This window comes from Podarcis cretensis (genome assembly GCF_951804945.1).
Source record: "Podarcis cretensis genome assembly, chromosome: 3".
In the NCBI taxonomy this organism is placed as follows: Eukaryota; Metazoa; Chordata; class Lepidosauria; order Squamata; family Lacertidae; genus Podarcis; species Podarcis cretensis.
The window spans coordinates 1,656,651-1,677,099 of record NC_137172.1 but is presented as its reverse complement, the minus strand read 5'-3'; the positions used below and the strand labels follow the sequence as shown (position 1 = coordinate 1,677,099).

General features: G+C 48.8%; 1 protein-coding gene and 1 long non-coding RNA gene across 3 annotated transcripts in view; both read left to right on the top strand.

The window, feature by feature from the left end:
- The window catches only part of LOC307212073, a 198,262-nt gene that overhangs the window by 137,870 nt on the left and 39,943 nt on the right, over positions 1–20,449 (top strand). The window lies entirely within an intron of this gene.
- SCARA3 (scavenger receptor class A member 3) overlaps positions 1–20,449 on the top strand; it is a 59,525-nt gene that overhangs the window by 12,205 nt on the left and 26,871 nt on the right. For both annotated transcript variants that reach the window (XR_013836571.1, XM_079968725.1), the window contains exons 2-5: positions 1,486–1,542; positions 3,829–3,948; positions 12,415–12,513; positions 16,595–17,638. Coding sequence is in view for 1 of the 2 variants with exons in the window: in XM_079968725.1 (XP_079824851.1) it covers positions 1,486–1,542; positions 3,829–3,948; positions 12,415–12,513; positions 16,595–17,638 (1,320 nt within the window). In the remaining variant the exon portion in view is untranslated. The remainder of the gene's footprint in view (positions 1–1,485; positions 1,543–3,828; positions 3,949–12,414; positions 12,514–16,594; positions 17,639–20,449) is intronic.

The following is a 20,449-nucleotide window of genomic DNA, read 5'->3' as shown; positions in this document are numbered from 1 at the left end:
CAAAAATTCAGAGTAGGTTGATTGGCACCTGTCTGTCTCAGGAGACAACGAAGGAGTGCACATTCTGGGGTGAAGTCAAACCGTTGGAAGGTTTCAGGACCTGCCGTGGCTGTAGAGAGCGATACAGGAGAGGCATGTTCATGTATGGTGGGGATGTGATAAAATTAAGAAATTTTGGGGAAATATACATGATCGCAGGTGGCGCTGTGGGTTAAAGCCTCAGCGCCTAGGACTTGCCGATCGAAAGGTCGGCGGTTCGAATCCCTGCGGCGGGGTGCACTCCCGCTGCTCGGTCCCAGCGCCTGCCAACCTAGCAGTTCGAAAGCACCTCCGGGTGCAAGTAGATAAATAGGGACCGCTTACCAGCGGGAAGGTAAACGGCGTTTCCGTGTGCGGCTCTGGCTCGCCAGAGCAGCGATGTCACGCTGGCCACGTGACCCGGAAGTGTCTCCGGACAGCGCTGGCCCCTGGCCTCTTGAGTGAGATGGGCGCACAACCCCAGAGTCTGTCAAGACTGGCCCATACGGGCAGGGGTACCTTTACCTTTTATACATGATCGCCGAAGAATGGATGCTTTTGAATTCTGGTGCTGGAGGAGACTCTTGAGAGTCCCATGGACTGCAAGAAGATCAAACCTCTCCATTCTGAAAGAAACCAGCCCTGAGTGCTCACTGGAAGGACAGATCCTGAAGCTGAGGCTCCAAGACTTTGGCCACCTCATGAGAAGAGAAGATTCCCTGGAAAAGACCCTGATGTTGGGAAAGATGGAGGGCACAAGGATAAGGGGACAACAGAGGACGAGATCGTGGGACAGTGTTCTCGAAGCTACCAGCATGAGTTTGACCAAACTGCGGGAGGCAGTGGAAGACAGGAGTGCCTGGTGTGCTCCGGTCCAGGGGATCACGAAGACTCGGACACAACTAAACAACAAGCTAGTGGGGTAGGCGCCAGGCACTTTAATGCCACATGCACAAACTCTCGCTTCATAGGGGATCCGGCATTTTTCAGCTATGGCCAAGGGCACAGAGTGCAGACGCGGAGCTGGAAAGGCTTTTCTCCATTTGACAATTTCAGTGCTGGTTGCAAAGTGAGGGCGAGGGTCCGAAGGGGTTGTTTGGCATGCCAAGGGCACAGATGGTTTGTTTAAAAAGGTTTAACACCGTGCCCCTTTTGTGGTGTAGTGGTTAAGAGCAGTAGTCTCATAATCTGATGAACCGGGTTTGCGTCTCCGCTCCTCCACATGCAGCTGCTGGGTGACTTTGGGCCAGTCACACTTCTCTGAAGTCTCTCAGCCCCACTCACCTCACAGAGTGTTTGTTGTGGGGGAAGAAGGGAAAGGAGAATGTGAGCCGCTTTGAGACTCCTTCGGGTAGTGAGAAAGCGGGATATCAAATCCAAATTCTTCTTCTTCTTCCATGGAAGCAGCTGATCCCAGCACTTTGTCCTTATTTTTTAACAAAACAATGTTTTCGTTTTGTATTTCAGAGGAAGACCTCATTGGAGAAGACGACGAGATGCCATCCTTCAGATACAGGCCAAATGGTAAGAGTCGCTGGGCAGAGAGTGTGTTAGAGCCCCAAAAGAAGTATGTGTGTGTGTGTGTGTGTGTGTGTGTGTGTGTACGCTCGCATGCTTGCAAGCGGTGATGCTAAGAGAAGGAACATACATAAAAGTATTGGGCATTTGAAACATGCCACAGGATGCGTGCATAGTAGAAGGAATCACTGAAGAGACGCAAAAATACCTTTGCATGGTTTAATAACAAAACTCCTCTAACACACACCTTGCATCATCACCCATCCATTCACCAGGTGAGAGTAAGGTACATATTGCACATTATATATCATTCACAATTTCTGACAAAGCTAATTACAGTGACTTATCAGCACCTGATACACTGCTAAACAGCTGTGAAAACTAGGTCAAGTTATGCACTCCTACATTCAAAGTGGTACACATCCTGCAGAACAATAATGAACCCTAACATTTAAGCAAGATATTCAACAAAAAGTGGCAGCAGCAGCAATATAATATGAACTAGGACTCCTCACACAGCTTTAATAATAATAACTAATAATAAACTTTATTTATTACCCGCCCACCCCAGCCAGAGCTGGGCTCAGGGCGGCTAACACCAATAAAATTACAGTAAAAACGTAATAGGACAAAACCAATTTAAAATGCAGGTTAAAATGCAATTTAAAATGCAGCCTCATTTTAAAAATAGCCCATAGATCAAAACCATAAGGGGAGGGAAACGAAAGGGTCAGACTGAGTCCAAACCAAAGGCCAGGCGGAACAGCTCCGACTTGCAGGCCCTGCGGAAAGATGTCAAGTCCTGCAGGGCCCTAGTCTCTTGTGACAGAGCGTTCCACCAAGTCGGGGCCAGTACTGAAAAAGCCCTGGCTCTGGTTGAGGCCAGCCTAACCTCCCTGTGGCCCGGGACCTCCAAGATGTTTTTGTTTGAAGACCGTAAGCTCCTCCGTGGGGCATACCAGAGTCCCTCCAGACGTCCTTTTTACTGAACATTAAGGATTATTTGTGCCTGTGATACTATCGGAGCAGTCAGATGAACATGATCAAAAATTATCAAGGAGACAGAGTGATTCGCTTGCGGAGGGAGGCTGCAGCGTTTAGGACTTCTTAGTCTGGAGAAACAGCAAGCAAGAGAAGGCATTGTTGAAGCTTATAAAATAATGCGATACCCATAATTCTTTGAGGGAAAGAATGTGCTTTAAAGTTATGGTGTGCCCACATCCCGGCATGCACTAAAAAAGGGAACCTGAGCATGGACAGGTACAGAGCAGGAGGTCCGCTGTGATAATTAACAGTCATGCTTCAGCTGAGATTCCTGCGTTGCTGGGGTTGGACTGGATGCCCCTCAGGGGTCCCTTCCAGTTCTATGATTCTATGATGCCAGCAAGCTTTCTGGATCATCTGGGGGTGGGGGTGGAGTTTTCAGGCCAGGGGAGAGACCTCCAGACAAATGTAAACTCCAGCATTTCTGATTAAGACATTTAAACTTGACACTGATGCACAAACACCTCTGCTAGACACACAATAGTCTCCCATCGAGTGTCCAAAATCCATCTATTCCGCAGAACAGCCATACAAGAAACATGTAAAATAACTAAGCAAGTGTTAGAAACCACCCCAGAATTGGCCCTGCTAAACATCTTCCAAGACAACAATGCCCATTTACACCACAAAGAACTCATAACCCACCTATTTTCAGAAGCCAGAAACATCATAACCAGACACTGTAGAGACCTGTCAGGAGTAAGCATGGACCAATGGTACCAAGTAGTATGGGAAACAGTCCTACTAGAAAAATTAACCAATAAACTGAAACTGACACAGGGACAAATAGAAGAAGACGCATTCATCCCGGTATGGCTCCCCTTTATCACATACACAGCCCAACAAGACAATGACAAGAATCCACCAACAGCATACAAATCAATATGGCTAACCTGATCCAAAACACCCACCCACCCCACTCACACATGAAAACAAAGACCACCACAGCCAACCACAAATGAATAACCACACCCTGGGCCAACGCCAACCTCTCCCACCACCAAAGGAACACAAGTGAACAGCAAAGAACCTGCACAAGCAACGCTGATACCAAACCCCACATATAGTAAGTAATATAGAAACAGCTTCCTAATGTCTCAACAAATGAAACTGATCTGTAAAAAATGTTACTAGAAAAGAGAGAGAGAGACATTGCACATACTTTTGTAAACCAAGAAAATCTTTAATACTTTTAAAAACAACACCAATAGTCTCCCATCTCTGCTTTATGCTCCCTCCCCAATCCAGGCCGGATGAGGACCAACTGCAGTCAGTGCGAGAAGACCCTGACCCTGCAGACGTCCGTGAAAGTCCTGTATGTCTTTGTGGTCTTGCTCATTGTGGCTGTGGTGGTGCTGGCAGCTCTGGGTGAGTAGGAAACACACATCCCTCCTGTCTCTCAGTTTCAGGAAACAGAAACCGAAATCATCAAGGGGGTGGAGTAGCTCCACTCTGCAGGAAGGTTGCAGAACCCTGGGACTTTTTAGTTTAATTTGATTATAATTAATTTTTATAATGAAATATTTTTAGAATGTGTGATTATTTGATTGCTTGATTATTGTTAGCCGCCCTGAGCCCGGCTTCGGCTGGGGAGGGCGGGATATAAATAAAATTTATTATTATTATTATTATTTAGAGAGAAGATCAGGAAGAGGCAGCATGGTAGAAGCTTATAAAATTATGCATTGCATGGAGAAAGCAGACAGAGAATCATTTTCCTCTCTCAAATAGCTAGAACCAGCGAAGATCCAATGAAGGGACAAGGGAAGGGCTTCTTCGCAAAGTGCATAGTTGTGGGAATGTTCAGGGATGCAGGAGAGAATATATTGTTTGATTACACCCTTTCCAACTTGTGTTAACAAGTTCACAATTTAGCAGAGTAACATTCCCCTTTTTAAACTTGCACAGCAGATGCGTTTGCTCAGGATCGCTAAAGCCTCTAAAATAAGTTTCCTTGGTAATTTCCCCTTTAGTCCCTTCATAAAAAGATAGACACAACAGAGCCTTCTATAAAAGTATAAAAAGAGTTTACTCACTCACATTCGGTTCACAAATGGATCACAGAAGGCAGACTTAAGTTACAAAAGTAATATACACCTGGAAACTATCCCATAAGGAGATAGTTCCTTTGTTCTCCCTTGGTTGGAAGCAAAAGCATCTTAGGCTAAGCAGATGTTGCTTCTTTGACGAATGTAGTCAGAGAGAGAGAGATGGCGGCCTCCACTGAGGTATTTTGTTACCTGCACAGGTGATGCCATGCCCACCTCTGGTCACATGTAGAGGAAGTCTGTCCCAGCCCAGGAGGAAACAGGAAGTTCTGACTGGCTGGTCCAGACATCCCCTTTTTATGTCCACTCTAGGGATGTTGTACTTGACTGCTCTGTGTTTCACATCCCACAATAGTTAGTTGTGGAACTCTCTGCCACAGGAAGCAGTGATGGCCACCAACTTGGATGGCTTTAAAAGGCACTTTGAGAAGAAACTTTGGGAAGATCCATTTCAGTCGGGATTTAGGCCTGGTTTTGGCACAGAAACTGCTTTGGTCGCCCTGTATGATGACCTCTGTCAAGAGAGACACAAGGGAAACATGTCCCTGTTAATTCTTCTCGACCTCTTTCAATACCATCGATCATGGCATCCTTCTGGAGCGACTCTCCAAACTAGGGTTGGGTGGCACCGCTTTGCAGTGGTTCCAGTCCTACTTGGATGGTCGTTGCGGAGGTTGCTCACCAGAGCAAGACGGTCTGAGCATATTACACCAATCCTGGACTGGCTGCACTGGCTACCAATTAGTTTCCAGGCTCAATACAAAGTGCTGGTTTTGACCTAGAAAGCCTTAAACAGATCAGGACCACAATGTTGGCATACAACCAAGTATCAGGGGACAATTGGCAGGCCCCCAGCTTGCTCCAGCCCACCGGCCGGTGTGCTGGGCGATCTCCAGTCCTTGTTGCAGCATCTGCGACCCACAGCTTCAGAAGCCGGGGCACGCAACTCAGCAGAGATAATGCGCAAACAGAAGTGGCAGGAGAGGTTGTGTAAGCATATTTACAAGCAGTTTATTCGGCATAAAAGGTAAAGGGACCCCTGACCGTTAGGTCCAATCGCGGACGACTCTGGGGTTGCGGCGCTCATCTCGCTTTACTGGCCGAGGGAGCCGGTGTACAGCTTCTGGGTCATGTGGCCTGCATGACTAAGACGCTTCTGGCAAACCAGAGCAGCGCACAGAAACGCCGTTTACCTTCCCGCCGGAGCGGTACCTATTTATCTACTTGCACTTTGACGTGCTTTCGAACTGCTAGGTTGGCAGGAGCAAGGACCGAGCAACGGGAGCTCACCCCGTCGCGGGGATTCGAACCGCCGACCTTCTGATCAGCAAGCCCTAGGCTCTGTGGTTTAACCCACAGCGTCACCCGCGTCCCGTTATTCAGCATACATCAGGACAAAAGGAAAACATGTCTTCTCCCCTTCGTGTCCAAAGCAAGACAGCATAAGCAAAAGCTATACACAAACAGAAGTTCCCAGCAAGCTGTGCTGGAGTGTAAACAGACATGTGACATACAACAGTCTCATGCCTGTCCCTTAAGGTGGAACAGAATATCCCAACACACAATACCTCAAGGACCGCCTCTTTCCATATGAACCTACCTGGACCCTGAGATCATTCTCTGAGAGAGACCCTTAGAATCATAGAATCCTAGAGTTGGAAGAGACCACAAGGGCCATCGAGTCCAACCCCCTGCCAAGCAGGAAACACCATCAGAGCACTCCTGACATATGGTTGTCAAGCCTCTGCTTAAAGACCTCCAAAGAAGGAGACTCCACCACACTCCTTGGCAGCAAATTCCACTGTCGAACAGTTCTTACTGTCAGGAAGTTCTTCCTAATGTTTAGGTGGAATCTTCTTTCTTGTAGTTTGGAACCATTGCTCCGTGTCCGCTTCTCTGGAGCAGCAGAAAACAACCTTTCTCCCTCCTCTATGTGACATCCTTTTATATAATTGAACATGGCTATCATATCACCCCTTAACCTCCTCTTCTCCAGGCTAAACATGCCCAGCTCCCTTAGCCGTTCCTCATAAGGCATCATTTCCAGGCCTTGGACCATTTTGGTTGCCCTCCTTCTTCATGTGCCTCCTCCATGAGAGGTCTGGAGGTTGGCAACACAAGAATGGGCCTTCTGTTGTTTGTCGTTGTTGCAGCACCCCATGTCACACCCTCTCAGCTTGGCGCCCAGCGCAGGCAATACAGTTGCGCTTCCCTAAATTCTTGAAAAATTCATGGAGGAGGAGGAGAGGTGTTATTGACGGCTGTCATGTGTGATGGCTCTGCGCTGCCTCCACACTCAGAAGCAGCCATGCTTTTGCATGCCACTTGCTGGAATCTGCATGAGTGGAGAGTGGTTCTGTGTTCAAGTCCTGCTTTGGGCATCTGGGCGGCCATTGTAAGAACTGGATGCTGGACTAGATGGGCCGCTGGTCCGATCCAGTAGGCTCTACTTCTTACATCACCTATGAAAAGCATTCTTGCGCATGCAGACAATGTGTCTGTTCCCAGCCGGTCTGCTAGAACAGGGAGGGTGCCACCCTGACACGGTCCGAGTCAAAGTCCCGGCTGAGGACATCGGGACCGGGGACAAGACGGTAGGATGGGAGTAGGAATGGGAGTCCGGAAGCCAGGAGTCAGAAAGCCAAGAGTCCGAGGGTCAAAAAGCCAGGAGTCAAGAAACCAAAGGTCCGAGGGTCCAAGGAAGCAAGGAATCACGAGATCAAGGGTCCAAGGATCAAGAAGCAAGGAGTCACGAGGTCAAGGGTCAAGAAGCAAGGAGTCAAGGAGCCAAGCGCAGCAAGGCAGGGAACGTGTTGCTGTAGCAAAGAGCCAAAGGAAAATGCTGACCTTATATCCCTTCCCAGCTCTTGCCACCAGGTGCTGTGAGTTACCAATCTGCCTCACCTGTGAGGCCGCGCCTTGCCTCTTCAGAACAAACTTAGGAAGGCCCCGGTCCTGCAAAGTCCTACTATCACAGGGCCCGGCTCCTGCACGCACTCCTGACGCGCCGCTCTTTCCAACCCAGGCCTCTCTGCCTGGGCGTCTTTCGCTGCATCCAACCTCCTGAACCAGCATCCAGCTCTCCAGGAGAGGAGGCCCTTCTCTCATCTCTGGGTCTCGGCTGAGACCACCCACTGCCTCTTGGCATGGCTGGCGCACCAGGTGGCCTGGGCTGAGAGCCCTTCCTTGGTCTGAGGCAGCAACTTCCCTGCTGCCCCCAGGTGGCCTTCGCTGCCGTGTTGTTTTGGGCAGAGAGAAGCTGCCCTCTCTCTCGAGATCACGTGCCCCAAAGCTGAACTCAACTTGTGGGCCTGGCACACAGCTAAGAGGAGCCTGAGGTTTGGGTCCTGTCCCAGCCCACAGCAGAGCCACGAATTCTGCAGCCCCGGCAGCTGCCTGGGTGGCGAAAGAGCTCTGCGTTCATATATTCATTGGCCTGATCCTCTCCTTACGGTCTTGCAAGAGAATCACAAATCACGCCTAAGGTAGCAGATGCCTGATGAAAATCGTGCAGACTGATGCAAATCGTGCAGACTGTTTGCAACTTTCACTCAGAATACAGAATTTCAGGTTTGCTTGGTGCAAAATTTCAGGGGATGTTTTTTTAGCCCAAAACCACATTGGAGACGGAGACACAGTTGGCTAAAGAAGTGGGGGTATCAGCTGGCAACCAAAGTTGCCTAGAGGACAGGCAGGAGATGGGCAAGAGAAGGCAAGAGCCAGCCTGAGAAGCCAGGCTGGGGGGTGCAGATGCAATAGCTTTGAGAAGCTGGCCCCCACAGCACCAACAGGCTGCCAGTCCAAACCTAAAACTAGCAATACACTCATACCTCAGCTTACAGATGCTTCAGGTTGCGTTTTTTCAAGTTGCAAACTGCCAAAACCCAGAAGTACCAGAATGGGTTACTTCCGGGTTTCGGCAGTCACACATGCGCAGAAACACTAAATCGCGCTATGCGCAGAAGCGCCAAATTGCAACCCACATGTGTGCAAACGCAGGGCTGCAGGTTGCGAATGTGCATCCTGCACAGATCGCGTTCGCAACCCAAGCATCCACTGTACAGTCGTACCTTGGATCCCAAACGGCTTGGTACTCAGACGTTTTGGCTCCTGAATGCCGCAAACCCAGAAGTGAATGTTCCAGTTTGAGAATGTTCTTTGGAACCCGAATGTCCAATGGAGCTTCCGATTGGCTGCAGGAGCTTCCTTGCAGCCAATCGGAAACCGCGCCTTGGTTTCCGAACATTTCGGAAGTCGAATGGACTTCCGGAATGGATTCCGTTCGACTTTTAAGGTGCGACTGTATAAGGATCAGTTGCAGGGCTCAGCTGGCCTGTGTTCTGAAGAAGGCAAGATCTCAGCATCCAGTGGAAGGGAGGAAGGCTGTCAGATTTCTGTGTGTGGCTCAGAGCTACACGACTGGTAAAGCTTAGCTATTTATTTATTTTCTTTCTTTCATAACGCTTTCACATTGCTTGACTGTAAAAAAACAACAACCCACCTCCAAGCAGTTTCCCCAAAAAATGGTAAACACAATAAAATTATCAATAGCAATCAGGAAGCTGCAGTTGGTGCAGAATGCTGCAGTATGATTGCTGACCAGAGTGAGGCCTTGCCAGCATACAGCACCTGGGATCAGAGATCTGCACTGGTTGCCAATTTTCTACCGGACCAAGATAAAGATGTTGCTAATAGTATAATGGTGGCGCTGTGGGTTAAAGCCTCAGCGCCTAGGGCTTGCCGATCGAAAGGTTGGCGGTTCGAATCCCTGCGGCGGGGTGCGCTCCCGCTGCTCGGTCCCAGCGCCTGCCAACCTAGCAGTTCGAAAGCACCTCCGGGTGCAAGTAGATAAATAGGGACCGCTTACCAGCGGGAAGGTAAACGGCGTTTCCGTGTGCGGCTCTGGCTCGCCAGAGCAGCGATGTCACGCTGGCCACGTGACCCGGAAGTGTCTCCGGACAGCGCTGGCCCCTGGCCTCTTAAGTGAGATGGGCGCACAACCCCAGAGTCTGTCAAGACTGGCCCGTACGGGCAGGGGTACCTTTACCTTTACCTTTAATAGTATAATAAAACCCTTAACAACTTGGGACCAGTTTACCTAAGAGATCATAAAACCCTTTCTGCATTTGTAAAAAAAACCTCCCTCTTTTAGTATGGCTTTAGTATAGCAGCGTCTACACTTCGGAACTCCCTGCCTATTGATATCACGCCTTTGGTGCACAATTTTCAACGCCTGCTAAAAACATTTTTGTTTAGACCCAGGTGTTTAAAAAGTTGCTGCGAGTTCTTTTCTCAGCGTATTGTTCATTCCACTTTTCGAAAGCCTTAAATTATTGTTGTTAGTTTCTCTTATTGATCATTTTATTGCTTTCCCCTTTTTTTGTAAATCGCTTTGAGGGGCTTTTTTAAAAAAACAACAACCTTCAAATGTTGGATGGATTTTATGAAATAAATAAAGCACCAATACTTTTCTAAGCACCATACAGAGATTAAAACCTGCATGTTCACAGTCAGAGAATCACGGCACAAAATGAACATGACATGGGCAGGGAAGAGGAAAGCAAAGCCAATCCTTGAAATTAGTAACTGGCAATTGGGCAGGAGGGGGGGGGAGTTTGAAAGGAAACCAGATCTGGAATATTTTTTAAAATAAAAAATCCATTTCTGAAAAAACTTTGGAAACTGTGTTGATAGGCTGCACTGTAAGCATTTTCAACATTGCAAGGTTGGTAAACGAAGCTGAGATTGTGCCTAAAATCTGGTTTGACGTAAAAAGAAGATTGAAATCCTACACACACACACACACACACACACACACACACACACACACACACACACACTGCGTCAACCAAACAGCGTCACCATTTTTCCACCTCATTTTCCCCAGGAAAGGAAACCTCAAGGGTACAATACAAAGCGAAAAGCGAGGATCAGATAACCAGCTGGCCGGGAGGAACCGGTGGGATACGGTGGACTGCAATCGAGAAACATGAGTCAGGAAAAGCGGGCGATTGCCAGGAGAAGGGGATGTTTCTTGAGGATGCATTAGCCAAAAGAACGTGAAACAGTTCCGCTCTGCTTAGTCCTTGGCTGCAGCCGGGATCTCCACCCTGGAAGGAGGAGGCGGACAAATTTCAGAGGGTAAAATGCAGTGGGGGGGGCAGGAGAGCGGGGTGTTCTGCTTGCAGAACGGAAAAGAGATTGCCGTTAGCTACATCATTTGAGCCACGTGCTTCTTGTCCACCGAATCCAGTGCTGGATTTACGTGTAAGCTAAACAGGCTATAGCTTAGGGCCCCACTCTCTTGCCCCCCCCCAAAAAAAAATTAAAGAAAAAAACCCTGGATGTACATTTCCAAAATATAAGATTAAAAAGCAAATAAAATAATACAGCAGCAGTGTTTTGTGTTGTGTAGGCTCCTATCTGTTATGTGCAAATGGTTTTAGATACCTATTAGGTCCATAAATGACCATATAGCATGTATTCAACACAAAGAACAGCGACTATTTGTTGTTGACAAAGGACAGCTGGACATATAAAGGGCCCCCTTACCTTCAGTAGCTGAGGGCCTCATCCAACCTAAATCCGGCCCTGACCGAATCCATAGGTGAATTATGCAAAGCTTTGTTGATTCATTCCCAATAGTTCATATCAATTGGACTTTCATCAATACTGGAACAGAGCCGCACAATATATTTAAAGTATTTGCAACACCCCAGGGTACCTCCTTCTATTCCCGCTCAACCACTGAGATCACTTGCAAGAGTGTTGTTGGTCATTCCCCAAGTTGGTGAGACTCATTCATCAACAACCAGAAACCAAGCCTCCTGTGTCATCGGCCCAGACCTGTGGAACTCTCTGCCACTGGAGATTCAGCAAGTGTCAACTTTTTAGTAACTGTTGAAAATTTTTCTGGTCCACCGGGCCTGTGCAGGCAATGAAGACTGGATCCGTCCCCAATGGTTCATCGATGTCTGTTTCAAACTATTTTCATACAGCTTTTATCGTACGGCTTTGTTTTTATGGCTGTAAACTGCTTTGATATATATTTTTGATGACAGTGATGCACAAATATTTTTTTTTTAATTAATTGAATGAAACACATTTAGAGCACACGACTTCTCCCTGAAGAATCCTGGGTAGTTTGATCAAGGTCCTGGGAATTGTAGCTCTATGAAGGGGGAGGGGTCTTTGACATTATCAACACCGTATACACGTTATGCAAAATACGAGCTCAACATAACAAGGTTTGTCCCAGTCAGATCTTTAACTCCAGAGAAAATCAGTTTGCATAAATAATACAATACAGCACTATTGAATCCCCAATCAATTAAGAACCACTAATTCTCTTTATAATGACCCAGTCTTTCTACATGGACAGCACTCAAAAAATCAGCCACTATTAAAGTAATTTGATCATTCCTGTCCGAAAGCAGGGTCCTGAACCGTTGGTATCATAGAATTCAGCCTATTGAGTTGTAAGGCCTCTAATAATTGTCTTCTGGCATAAATGCCAAAATCACAAGAAAAGAAAATATGCTCCAAAGTTTCAGGTTCCTGTTTACTACATTTGCAGAGACGCTCTGATTCTGGGAGAGCTCAATATCTTCCTCTCACTATCATCGAGGGAAACACATTAAATCTGGCCAACGTAAACAGCCTGCACAATTCATGATTCTTCAGATTTGCTGTATAAGTGTGAAAACAAAGCTATCAAGGTGAGCTTGTTATTCAAAGCCAGGTAGCCCCAGGGATAATGTGCTCCCTCTTTGTGTCATCCTTGCAGTTTTCAAGAAGGTGGATTCTATAGCTGACGATGTTAACTCGGCCCAGACGTACTATGACAAGAAAATCGGGTCGGTCCAGGAGAACCTCCAAGAGCTGGGTAAGTTAGAGATTTTTAAAGAAAGGTTAGGTGTCCACCTGCCAGGGATTCCTTACCTGTGATCCCTGCACTGCAGAGGGTTGGGCTCGATGACCTTTGGGGTTCCCCTCTGATTCTGTGAGTCAGCTAGCTCAGTATTGATTACAGCAGTTCCCTGTGCTGGACCCAGGGGTTAACCTGAGCAACGCAGTCCAGGTCTGGTCCCGAATCCAGGGACTCCACAAGGAGACAGTCTGACAGGGCCAAGGCAGGAAACCAGGCAAGGACAGGTCCAGGATCTCAGGCAGGTTCTAGCAAACAGCAATGTTGCTCCCGCAACCTGGGGCAAGGTCCGACAGCCTTTTATCTCTGTCGGGGTAATGGCCAGTCCTGATCCCCCGGTGACTCACCTCCCTGTCTCGCCTGAAGACGAGCACTCCTCCTGCAAGTACTCAGGTCTCTCCTTCTCTCAGACCTCAGTCTCTGCAGCTCGGGAGATGTTGGTGGGTTACTAGACCCAGAGGCCGCCTCAGCCTCCCCTGACCCAACCGGCAGTGGAGCAGCTGTAAGTGATGGCCCAGCTGGAGGCAACGAGGGAATCCCCACATCTGGAGCCAGGGCAGGCTCAGGCCCCTGACTCAGCCCAGCTGGTGCTTGTTGCAGGGGAACCTGTGCAGACTGGGGCTCTTCAGAATCAGGCCCCAGACTTGGTTCAGGTGATGCCTGAGGCAAAGGAGCCGGTGCAGACTGAGACTCCTCTGGTTCTGAGTCAGAGTCCCAGGCCATCACACTCCCCAGACTGAGGTTGCTCCCTGCCCTGCCTGAACATGACAGGGATTCAAACCAGGACCTTCTGCATGCCAAGCAGGTGTCCTGCCTTTGAACTAGGGACCCAGGTAAACCACAGCCAACCTTGGCCTCCTCCGCCAAATCGAGAAAAGGCTGCAGCCTCAATGTCACCTCCCAGTTGGCTCTCAGGCCAGAGCAGGGAGACTTCCCCAGCCTCCACCTGTCTCTAACTCAGCTCCTTTAACAGGCAATGTTGGAAGGGACATCTCCTCTGAGTTATCCATCTGTAGGTACAGGCATGATTAAAATTGCCAGGCTGCACAGGGGGTTGGACTAGATGGCCTTCGGGGATCCCTTCCAACTCAACAATTCCACGATTTTGCGCACAGCTAGCTTTCCACGCTGGTATCTGCTGCTGAGATGAGCAGTTTCCACCCTGGTGACAATAATAATAATATTATTTATACCCCGCCCATCTGGCTGGGCTTCCCCACCCACTCTGGGCAGCTTCCAACAAAATATTAAAATACCGTAATGCATCAAACATTAAAAGCTTCCCTAAACAGGGCTGCCTTCAGATGTCTTCTAAAAGTCAGATACAGTGGTACCTCGGGATGTGAACGGGATCCGTTCCGGAGCTGCGTTCACATCCCAAATGGAACGCAAGATGTAACGGCATGTCTGCGCGTGCGCGGGTCACGTTTTGCTGCTTCCGCACATGCGCATGATGTCATTTTGAGAGTCTGCGCGAGCAGCGAAACCCGGAAGTAACGCACTCCGTTACTTCTGGGTTGCCGCAGAGCGCAACTCGAACGCGCTCAACCCGAAGCACATTCAACTCGAGGTATGACTGTAGTTGTTTATCTCCTTGACATCTGGTGGGAGGGCGTTCCACAGGGCGGGCGCCACCACCGAAAAGACCCTCTGCCTGGTTCTCTGTAGCTTTGCTTCTCTCAATGAGGGAACCGCCAGAATGCCCTCCGCACTGGACCTCAGTGTCCGGGCAGAACAATGAGGGTGGAGACGCTCCTTCAGAAATACTGGGCCGAGGCCATTTAGGGCTTTAAAGGTCAGCACCAACACTTTGAATTGTGCTCGGAAACATACTATAAATGTAAGCTTCTGTCAGGTGCTCAGGAACAGTTCTGCGCTCGGAGGTCTCTGCTTAGCAGGTCTTGCAAGATCTCGGTCGCAGAGGAAATGGATGAGTAAGACTTTGAAACGAGAAGAAGCAACATCTGCTTAATTGCTGAGCAACATGTCTTGTGAGGGAGCGAGAAAGTTTGCTGTCAGTCAGCAAACTGACGGCTGGATTTTGCAAGCATCTGCAAGCGATTGGGACGTCTCTGACTCACTCCCAGGAACCAGAGGAAGCCAGTCTAGCAGCCCCATCCTGAGCCAAGTTCTCAAGGGTCCAGAGGCTCCCACACTTTTTGCGGGCGTGTCACTGTCCTCATGCTTCCAGCACACCCCCAGTGTTACCCCTCCTACCCTATAAAAAGGTTTATTCAGAACAGCGGTTTGAACAACCCACTTGAGAAGATGATAACGCAATGGAATTCTAAACAGTAGCAACTAATTGCATGGTTTTTCTTTTTCAAAATCCAGTTAAAACTATTTAGTTTAATGAATTCCACGAAACAGATGAACTTGATCTAGTGAAACCAGCTTTTCAAAGTCTGATAGTCGTTTATACCTCCAGTCCTGCTCAGCCCAGGGAATTTTGGGGCATTGATGCCCCCAACCGCAGAGGCAAAGCAAAGCCATCCTGGCTAAGAGCCACTGAAGGCCCCCTCCTTCTCCAGGACTGGGTCCAATGCATAGCTGTCAACTTACAGTTTTGAAAATAAGGGACCAGCAGCCTTGAAAATAAGGGACCAGCAGCCAAAATAAGGGACCTGCAGCCTCACCTGTTCCAGGCACTCCAGTCTTCCTGTCCTCCTGCAGTCTGGTCAAACTCATGCTGGTAGCTTTGAGAACACTGTCCAACCAACTTTGTAACCAGAGGTTCAACTGAATAGAATCTGAATCACATGCACCACAAGGCCGATGCAGCCTCAACTTAAGATGGCTCCCCGGCCTGGCTTTGCACTGCAAAGTTTGCAGCAGCACGTGCAACAAAATGGTGTCCAGCATTCAAAAAACCCCTCAGCTTGCATTAACTAGCCACACACAAGGCATGCAAGCTCCACCCCCCATCATTCTTAGATTCTTATTGGGTGAGCAACACAGCCAAGCAACACAGTTGGAGCCTCCCTCCTCCCTGGCCGGCAGGGAGGGAGGGAGGGAGAGGAGCTGCTTCCTTTGAAATTTAAGGGACATCATTTAAGGGACATTTAAGGGACATCCATCAATAAGGGACAGCAGCGGGACATGGCGCTGGAATAAGGGACTGTCCTTCAAATAACGGACACTTGACAGCTATGGTCCAATGCTCTTTTAAAGCCATTTAGGTTTGTGGCCATCACTGCCTGCTGTGGCAGGGAATTCCACAGTTTGCACTGCAAGAAGAAGAACTTAATTTTCTCTGTCCTGAATCCAGCTGCAATGGATGTCTGTGATTGCTAGTCTTGAGAGAGAGAGAGAAAGAGAGAGAGAGAGAGAGAGAGAGACTGACTTTTCTCTATCTACTTTCTCCATGCCAGGCATACATTTATAAACTTTCCTCTTCCCTTTTTCCTTTCTCCTTCTGTGATGGAACTCCTACTTGGGGACTTCCCTGGCTTTTTTCCGGCCCACGTAGGACCAGTCTGGATGGCCTTGGTGAAGATTTGACGTTTTCATCCCCAAAAAGTTTCTGATATGAGTTTCTATTGAAATGAGACTGCATTTTAATGTTGTACTTTAATCTTGTTTTTAAGTTGTATCTTAATCAATTGTTTTATATCTGGTGTTAACCGCCCTGAGCCCGGTCTTGGCTGGGGAGGGCGGGGTATAAACAAAACAAAACAAAACAAAACAAAACAAAACAAAACAAAACAAAACAAAACAAAACAAAACAAAACAAAACAAAACAAAACAAAACAAAAGTTCTGTCATATACAAGAAAGCCCCAATGCTGCATCCTTTGTTCACAGGGGACTCGATCAATCTCGTTACCCTTTTCTGTGCCTTTTCCAGCTATTCGATACCCTTTTTGAGCTAAGGCGACCAGAACGGTGCACAGTAATTGGGCAGATTTGCAGAGTTTTATTTCCGTGGTGGGTTCTGCAGTTTAGCTATGGGGAAGGACAAGGCCTGGTCAACTGCTGGGTATGTGCTAGAAGCTGCTTAACCAACCTGCTTTCTTTCTGCACCCCACCCTCCAATCCAGATCAGAAATCCCTGGGCAACTGCTCCTTCTGCCACGATGCAGGCCAGCTGGGACAGGAGATCAGCAGGCTGCAAGAGGAGCTGGAGGGGATTCAGAAGAAGCTCTTGGCGCAGGATGTGTTGCTCGACCGAGCTGGCCAGACCCACCAGCAGCTCTCGTCCGCCAGCAACAAGATCAACGACGAGGTGGACGGGTGCTTCTCGGCCATCCAGCGGGTCAACCAGAGCCTGGCGCTCTTCCTGGCACAGGTGAGGGGCTGGCAGGGGGCCACTTCCGAGCTGGGCAGCTCGCTGAAGGAGCTGTCGCAAGAGCGCTTCGACATGGAGGCTGCCGTGCAACAGATAAACTTCACCGTCGGCCAGACCTCCGACTGGGTGCACATCATCCAGAGGAAGATGAACGAGGAAACCTTGACGCTGCAGAAGATTGTGTCCGACTGGCAAAACTACACCCGCCTGCTGGGGGGCTTGAGGACCACCTCCTCCAAAACTGGGGAGCTGGTCAAAGGCATCCAGACCAGCCTGGGCATCACCTCGCAGAGGATCGGCCAGAACTCGGAGGGCATGCACGACCTGGTTTTGCAAGTCATGAGCCTGCAGTTGCAGCTGGACAACGTCTCCTCCTTCCTGGACGACCACGAGGAGAACATGCATGACCTCCAGTACCACGCCCGCTACACGCAGAACCGGACAGCTGAGCGCTTTGAGACGCTCGAAGGACGCATGACCTCCCACGAGATCGAGATCAGCACCATCTTCACCAACATCAACGCCACCGACAGCCACGTCCACAGCATGCTCAAATACCTGGACGACGTCCGGCTGTCCTGCACACTGGGCTTCCATGCGCACGCCGAGGAGCTCTACTACCTGAACAGGTCGGTCAGCCTCATGCTCAGCGCCACCGACCTCCTGCGCGAGCGCTTCAGCCTTCTCAGCGCCCGCCTGGACTTTGACATCCGCAATCTCTCCATGGTCATGGAAGAGATGAAGGCGGTGGACACCCGTCACGGACAGATCCTCCGAAACATCACTGTCTTGCGAGGTGAGAAGCGGCGATGGGGAGGCAAGCAGGAGGCACAGGGTTGTTTTTATCATTACTTGTTAAATTCATTAGCCGCCCTTTTCGTGATGGCAACTCAAAGCGACTTATGAAAAAGAAAGCTATAATAGATGCATACATTAAAACCGGGAGATAGGATATACCGTATTTTTCGCTCTATAAGACGCACCTGACCATAAGACGTGCCTAGTTTTTAGAGGAGGAATGAAAGAGAAAAAATATTATTTAAAGGGAGCGCTGAGCAGAGCCTGTATGCATCCCAGGCTCTGCTCAGCGCTCCCTTTCACGAGCCGCATGGAGCGTGTGTGCGGCACTTGCAGGCTTTTCCCCAAGGAGGGAGAAGGGACTGACGGGCTGCCCTTCTCCCTCCTTGGGGAAAAGCCCCCAAGAGCTGCGCACACATCCAGCAGGATGAAGGCTCCCCCAAGAGCCGCGCTCCCTTTAAAGAGCACACGAAGCGTGTGTGCGGTTCTTTCAAGGGAGCGCTGAGCAGAGCCTCCCGCCTGCATTCGCTCCATAAGATGCACACACATTTCCCCTTACTTTTTAGGAGGGGAAAAGTGCGTCTTATAGAGTGAAAAATACGGTGCATTAAAGGATCTCACCCACTCTAAAAGGCCATAGATAGTTAAAAGCCTAGTTGAAATTGTTATTACTATGATTATAATTACAGTGGAACCTTGGTTCTCGAACGCCTTGGTACTCAAACATTTCAGCTCCCGAATGCCGAAAACCTGGAAGTAAGTAAGTGTTCCGGTTTTCAAATGTTTTTCGGAAGCCGAACGTCCATGTCAGCTATTGTTTCCGGGGCGCCTGCACCAATCGGAAGCTGCGCCTTGGTTTTTGAATGTTTTGGAAGTCAAACGGACTTCTGGAACAGATTGCATCCGAGAAGCAAGGTACCACTGTTTCTTCCCAGGTATCCCAGTTTCTTCCCCGTCCGGGACTCAAGGTGGCTTACACAGATGAAGCAATGTTTTTGCAAAGTGCTTGAAAATATGCAATGAAGGGGCCAGGCAAGCCTCTCTGGGGAAAGCGTTCCACAAACGGGGAGCCACCACAGAAAAGACCCCTTCTTCTCATATTGCTGCAGGTGCCTTCTGTGCTAACCACTAATCACCTGCAGGAAACTTTTCATTTCCACCAGGCCTATGCAGGCAATTAAATGTACATCCTTCCACTATGGTTAAATGAGGTTCTGTTTTTAACCTTTTGTGTTTCTTCTGGCATGCTTTAGGTTTCTATTGCTGGAAGCCACTTTGACCTATTTTTCATGCCACTGGGGTATACAAATATTTTAATTAATGAATGAAACAATGAAAGACATCTTCCCTGCTCCCATGGCCAGTGCAAGGGACTCTGTGCCCTTCCTGCGCCAGGGGGTCTCGTGACCCCACGTGACCCAGTTCGGACTCAGGGAGGCCTAGATTCTGACCTGCACACTGTGGATTTCTAGGGACCACTCTAGCCACCCAGCCACCCATGGAACAGAGTGGTAAGGGCTGCTTTCAATGCATGGCTTTGGATTTTTGCAGCCTCTCCTGAATTTCCAGAGCAGGTTTACTTGGGCTGCAAAAACCAAATAAATAGATGAGTCACAGGCTTGGGCAACAACCTCTAATATTTCGTAAGCTTGTTTTTGCCAATTTGCAGAGCTGTCTTTCCCATCAGCTGCTGGCCAGTCGAAACAAGCTTCATTCGGGGACTAATCAAAGTGGGTGTCCATATAAGAAAAGAACGTAAGAAAATCTGCTGGACTCCGAAGCATTGCTGCCTCTGACTGTGATAGCCATCAATAGCCCTGTCCTCCTCCATGGATTTGTCTAATCCTCTTTTGAAGCCATCCAAGTTGGTGGCCATCCCTGCCTCCTGTGGCAGGGAGTTCCATAGGTTAACTGAGCTGCATGAAGTCTGTTCTTCAATCTGTCCTGAATCTTCCAGCTTTCAGCTTCAGTGGATGCCTGGGAGTTCTAGGAGAGAGAGAAACAAAATCCTTCACTTTCTCCATGCCATGGTTAATTTTGTAAACTATTATGTCACGTCTTCCTTGCTATTTCTCTAAGCTAAAAAGTCCCAAACCTTTCTTCAGGAGGGAGTCACTCCAGCCCCTCAATCATTTTTGTTGCCTTATTCCAGATTCACTAATCAGGATAGCTATAAAAACCCTCAGTGTCTGGGCCGAACGATGGAGGTGGAGATGCTCCTTCAGGAGCAGATCACACCAGGCATAATTTTCTAACTTTCTATCATGTCGCCTCCTGCTTGCTTTCCCTATAAACTAAAAAGCCTCCAAACTCTTCAAAAGCACACCAGCACAAATAGATAAATAGGTACCAATGTGGCAGGAAGGTAAACAGCATTTCCATGCGCTCTAATTTCCGTCACGATGTTCCATTGCTCTAGAAGCGGTTTAGTCCTGCTGGCCACACGACCCAGAAAGCTGTCCGTGGACAAACGCCGGCTCCCTCGGCCTGAAAGTGAGATGAGCGCCACAACCCCATAGTCGCTTTTGACTGGACTTAACCATTGAGGGGTCCTTTAAAGGTAAAGGTAAAGGGACCCCTGACCATCAGGTCCAGTCGTGGTCAATTCTAGGGTTGCAGTGCTCTTCTCGCTTTATTGGCCGAGGGAGCCGGTGTACAGCTTCCGGGTCATGTGGCCAGCATGACTAAGCCGCTTCTGGCGAGCCAGAGCAGCGCACGGAAACACCGTTTACCTTCCCGCCGGAGTAGTACCTATTTATCTACTTGGACTTTGACGTGCTTTCGAACTGCTAGGTTGGCAGGAGCAGGG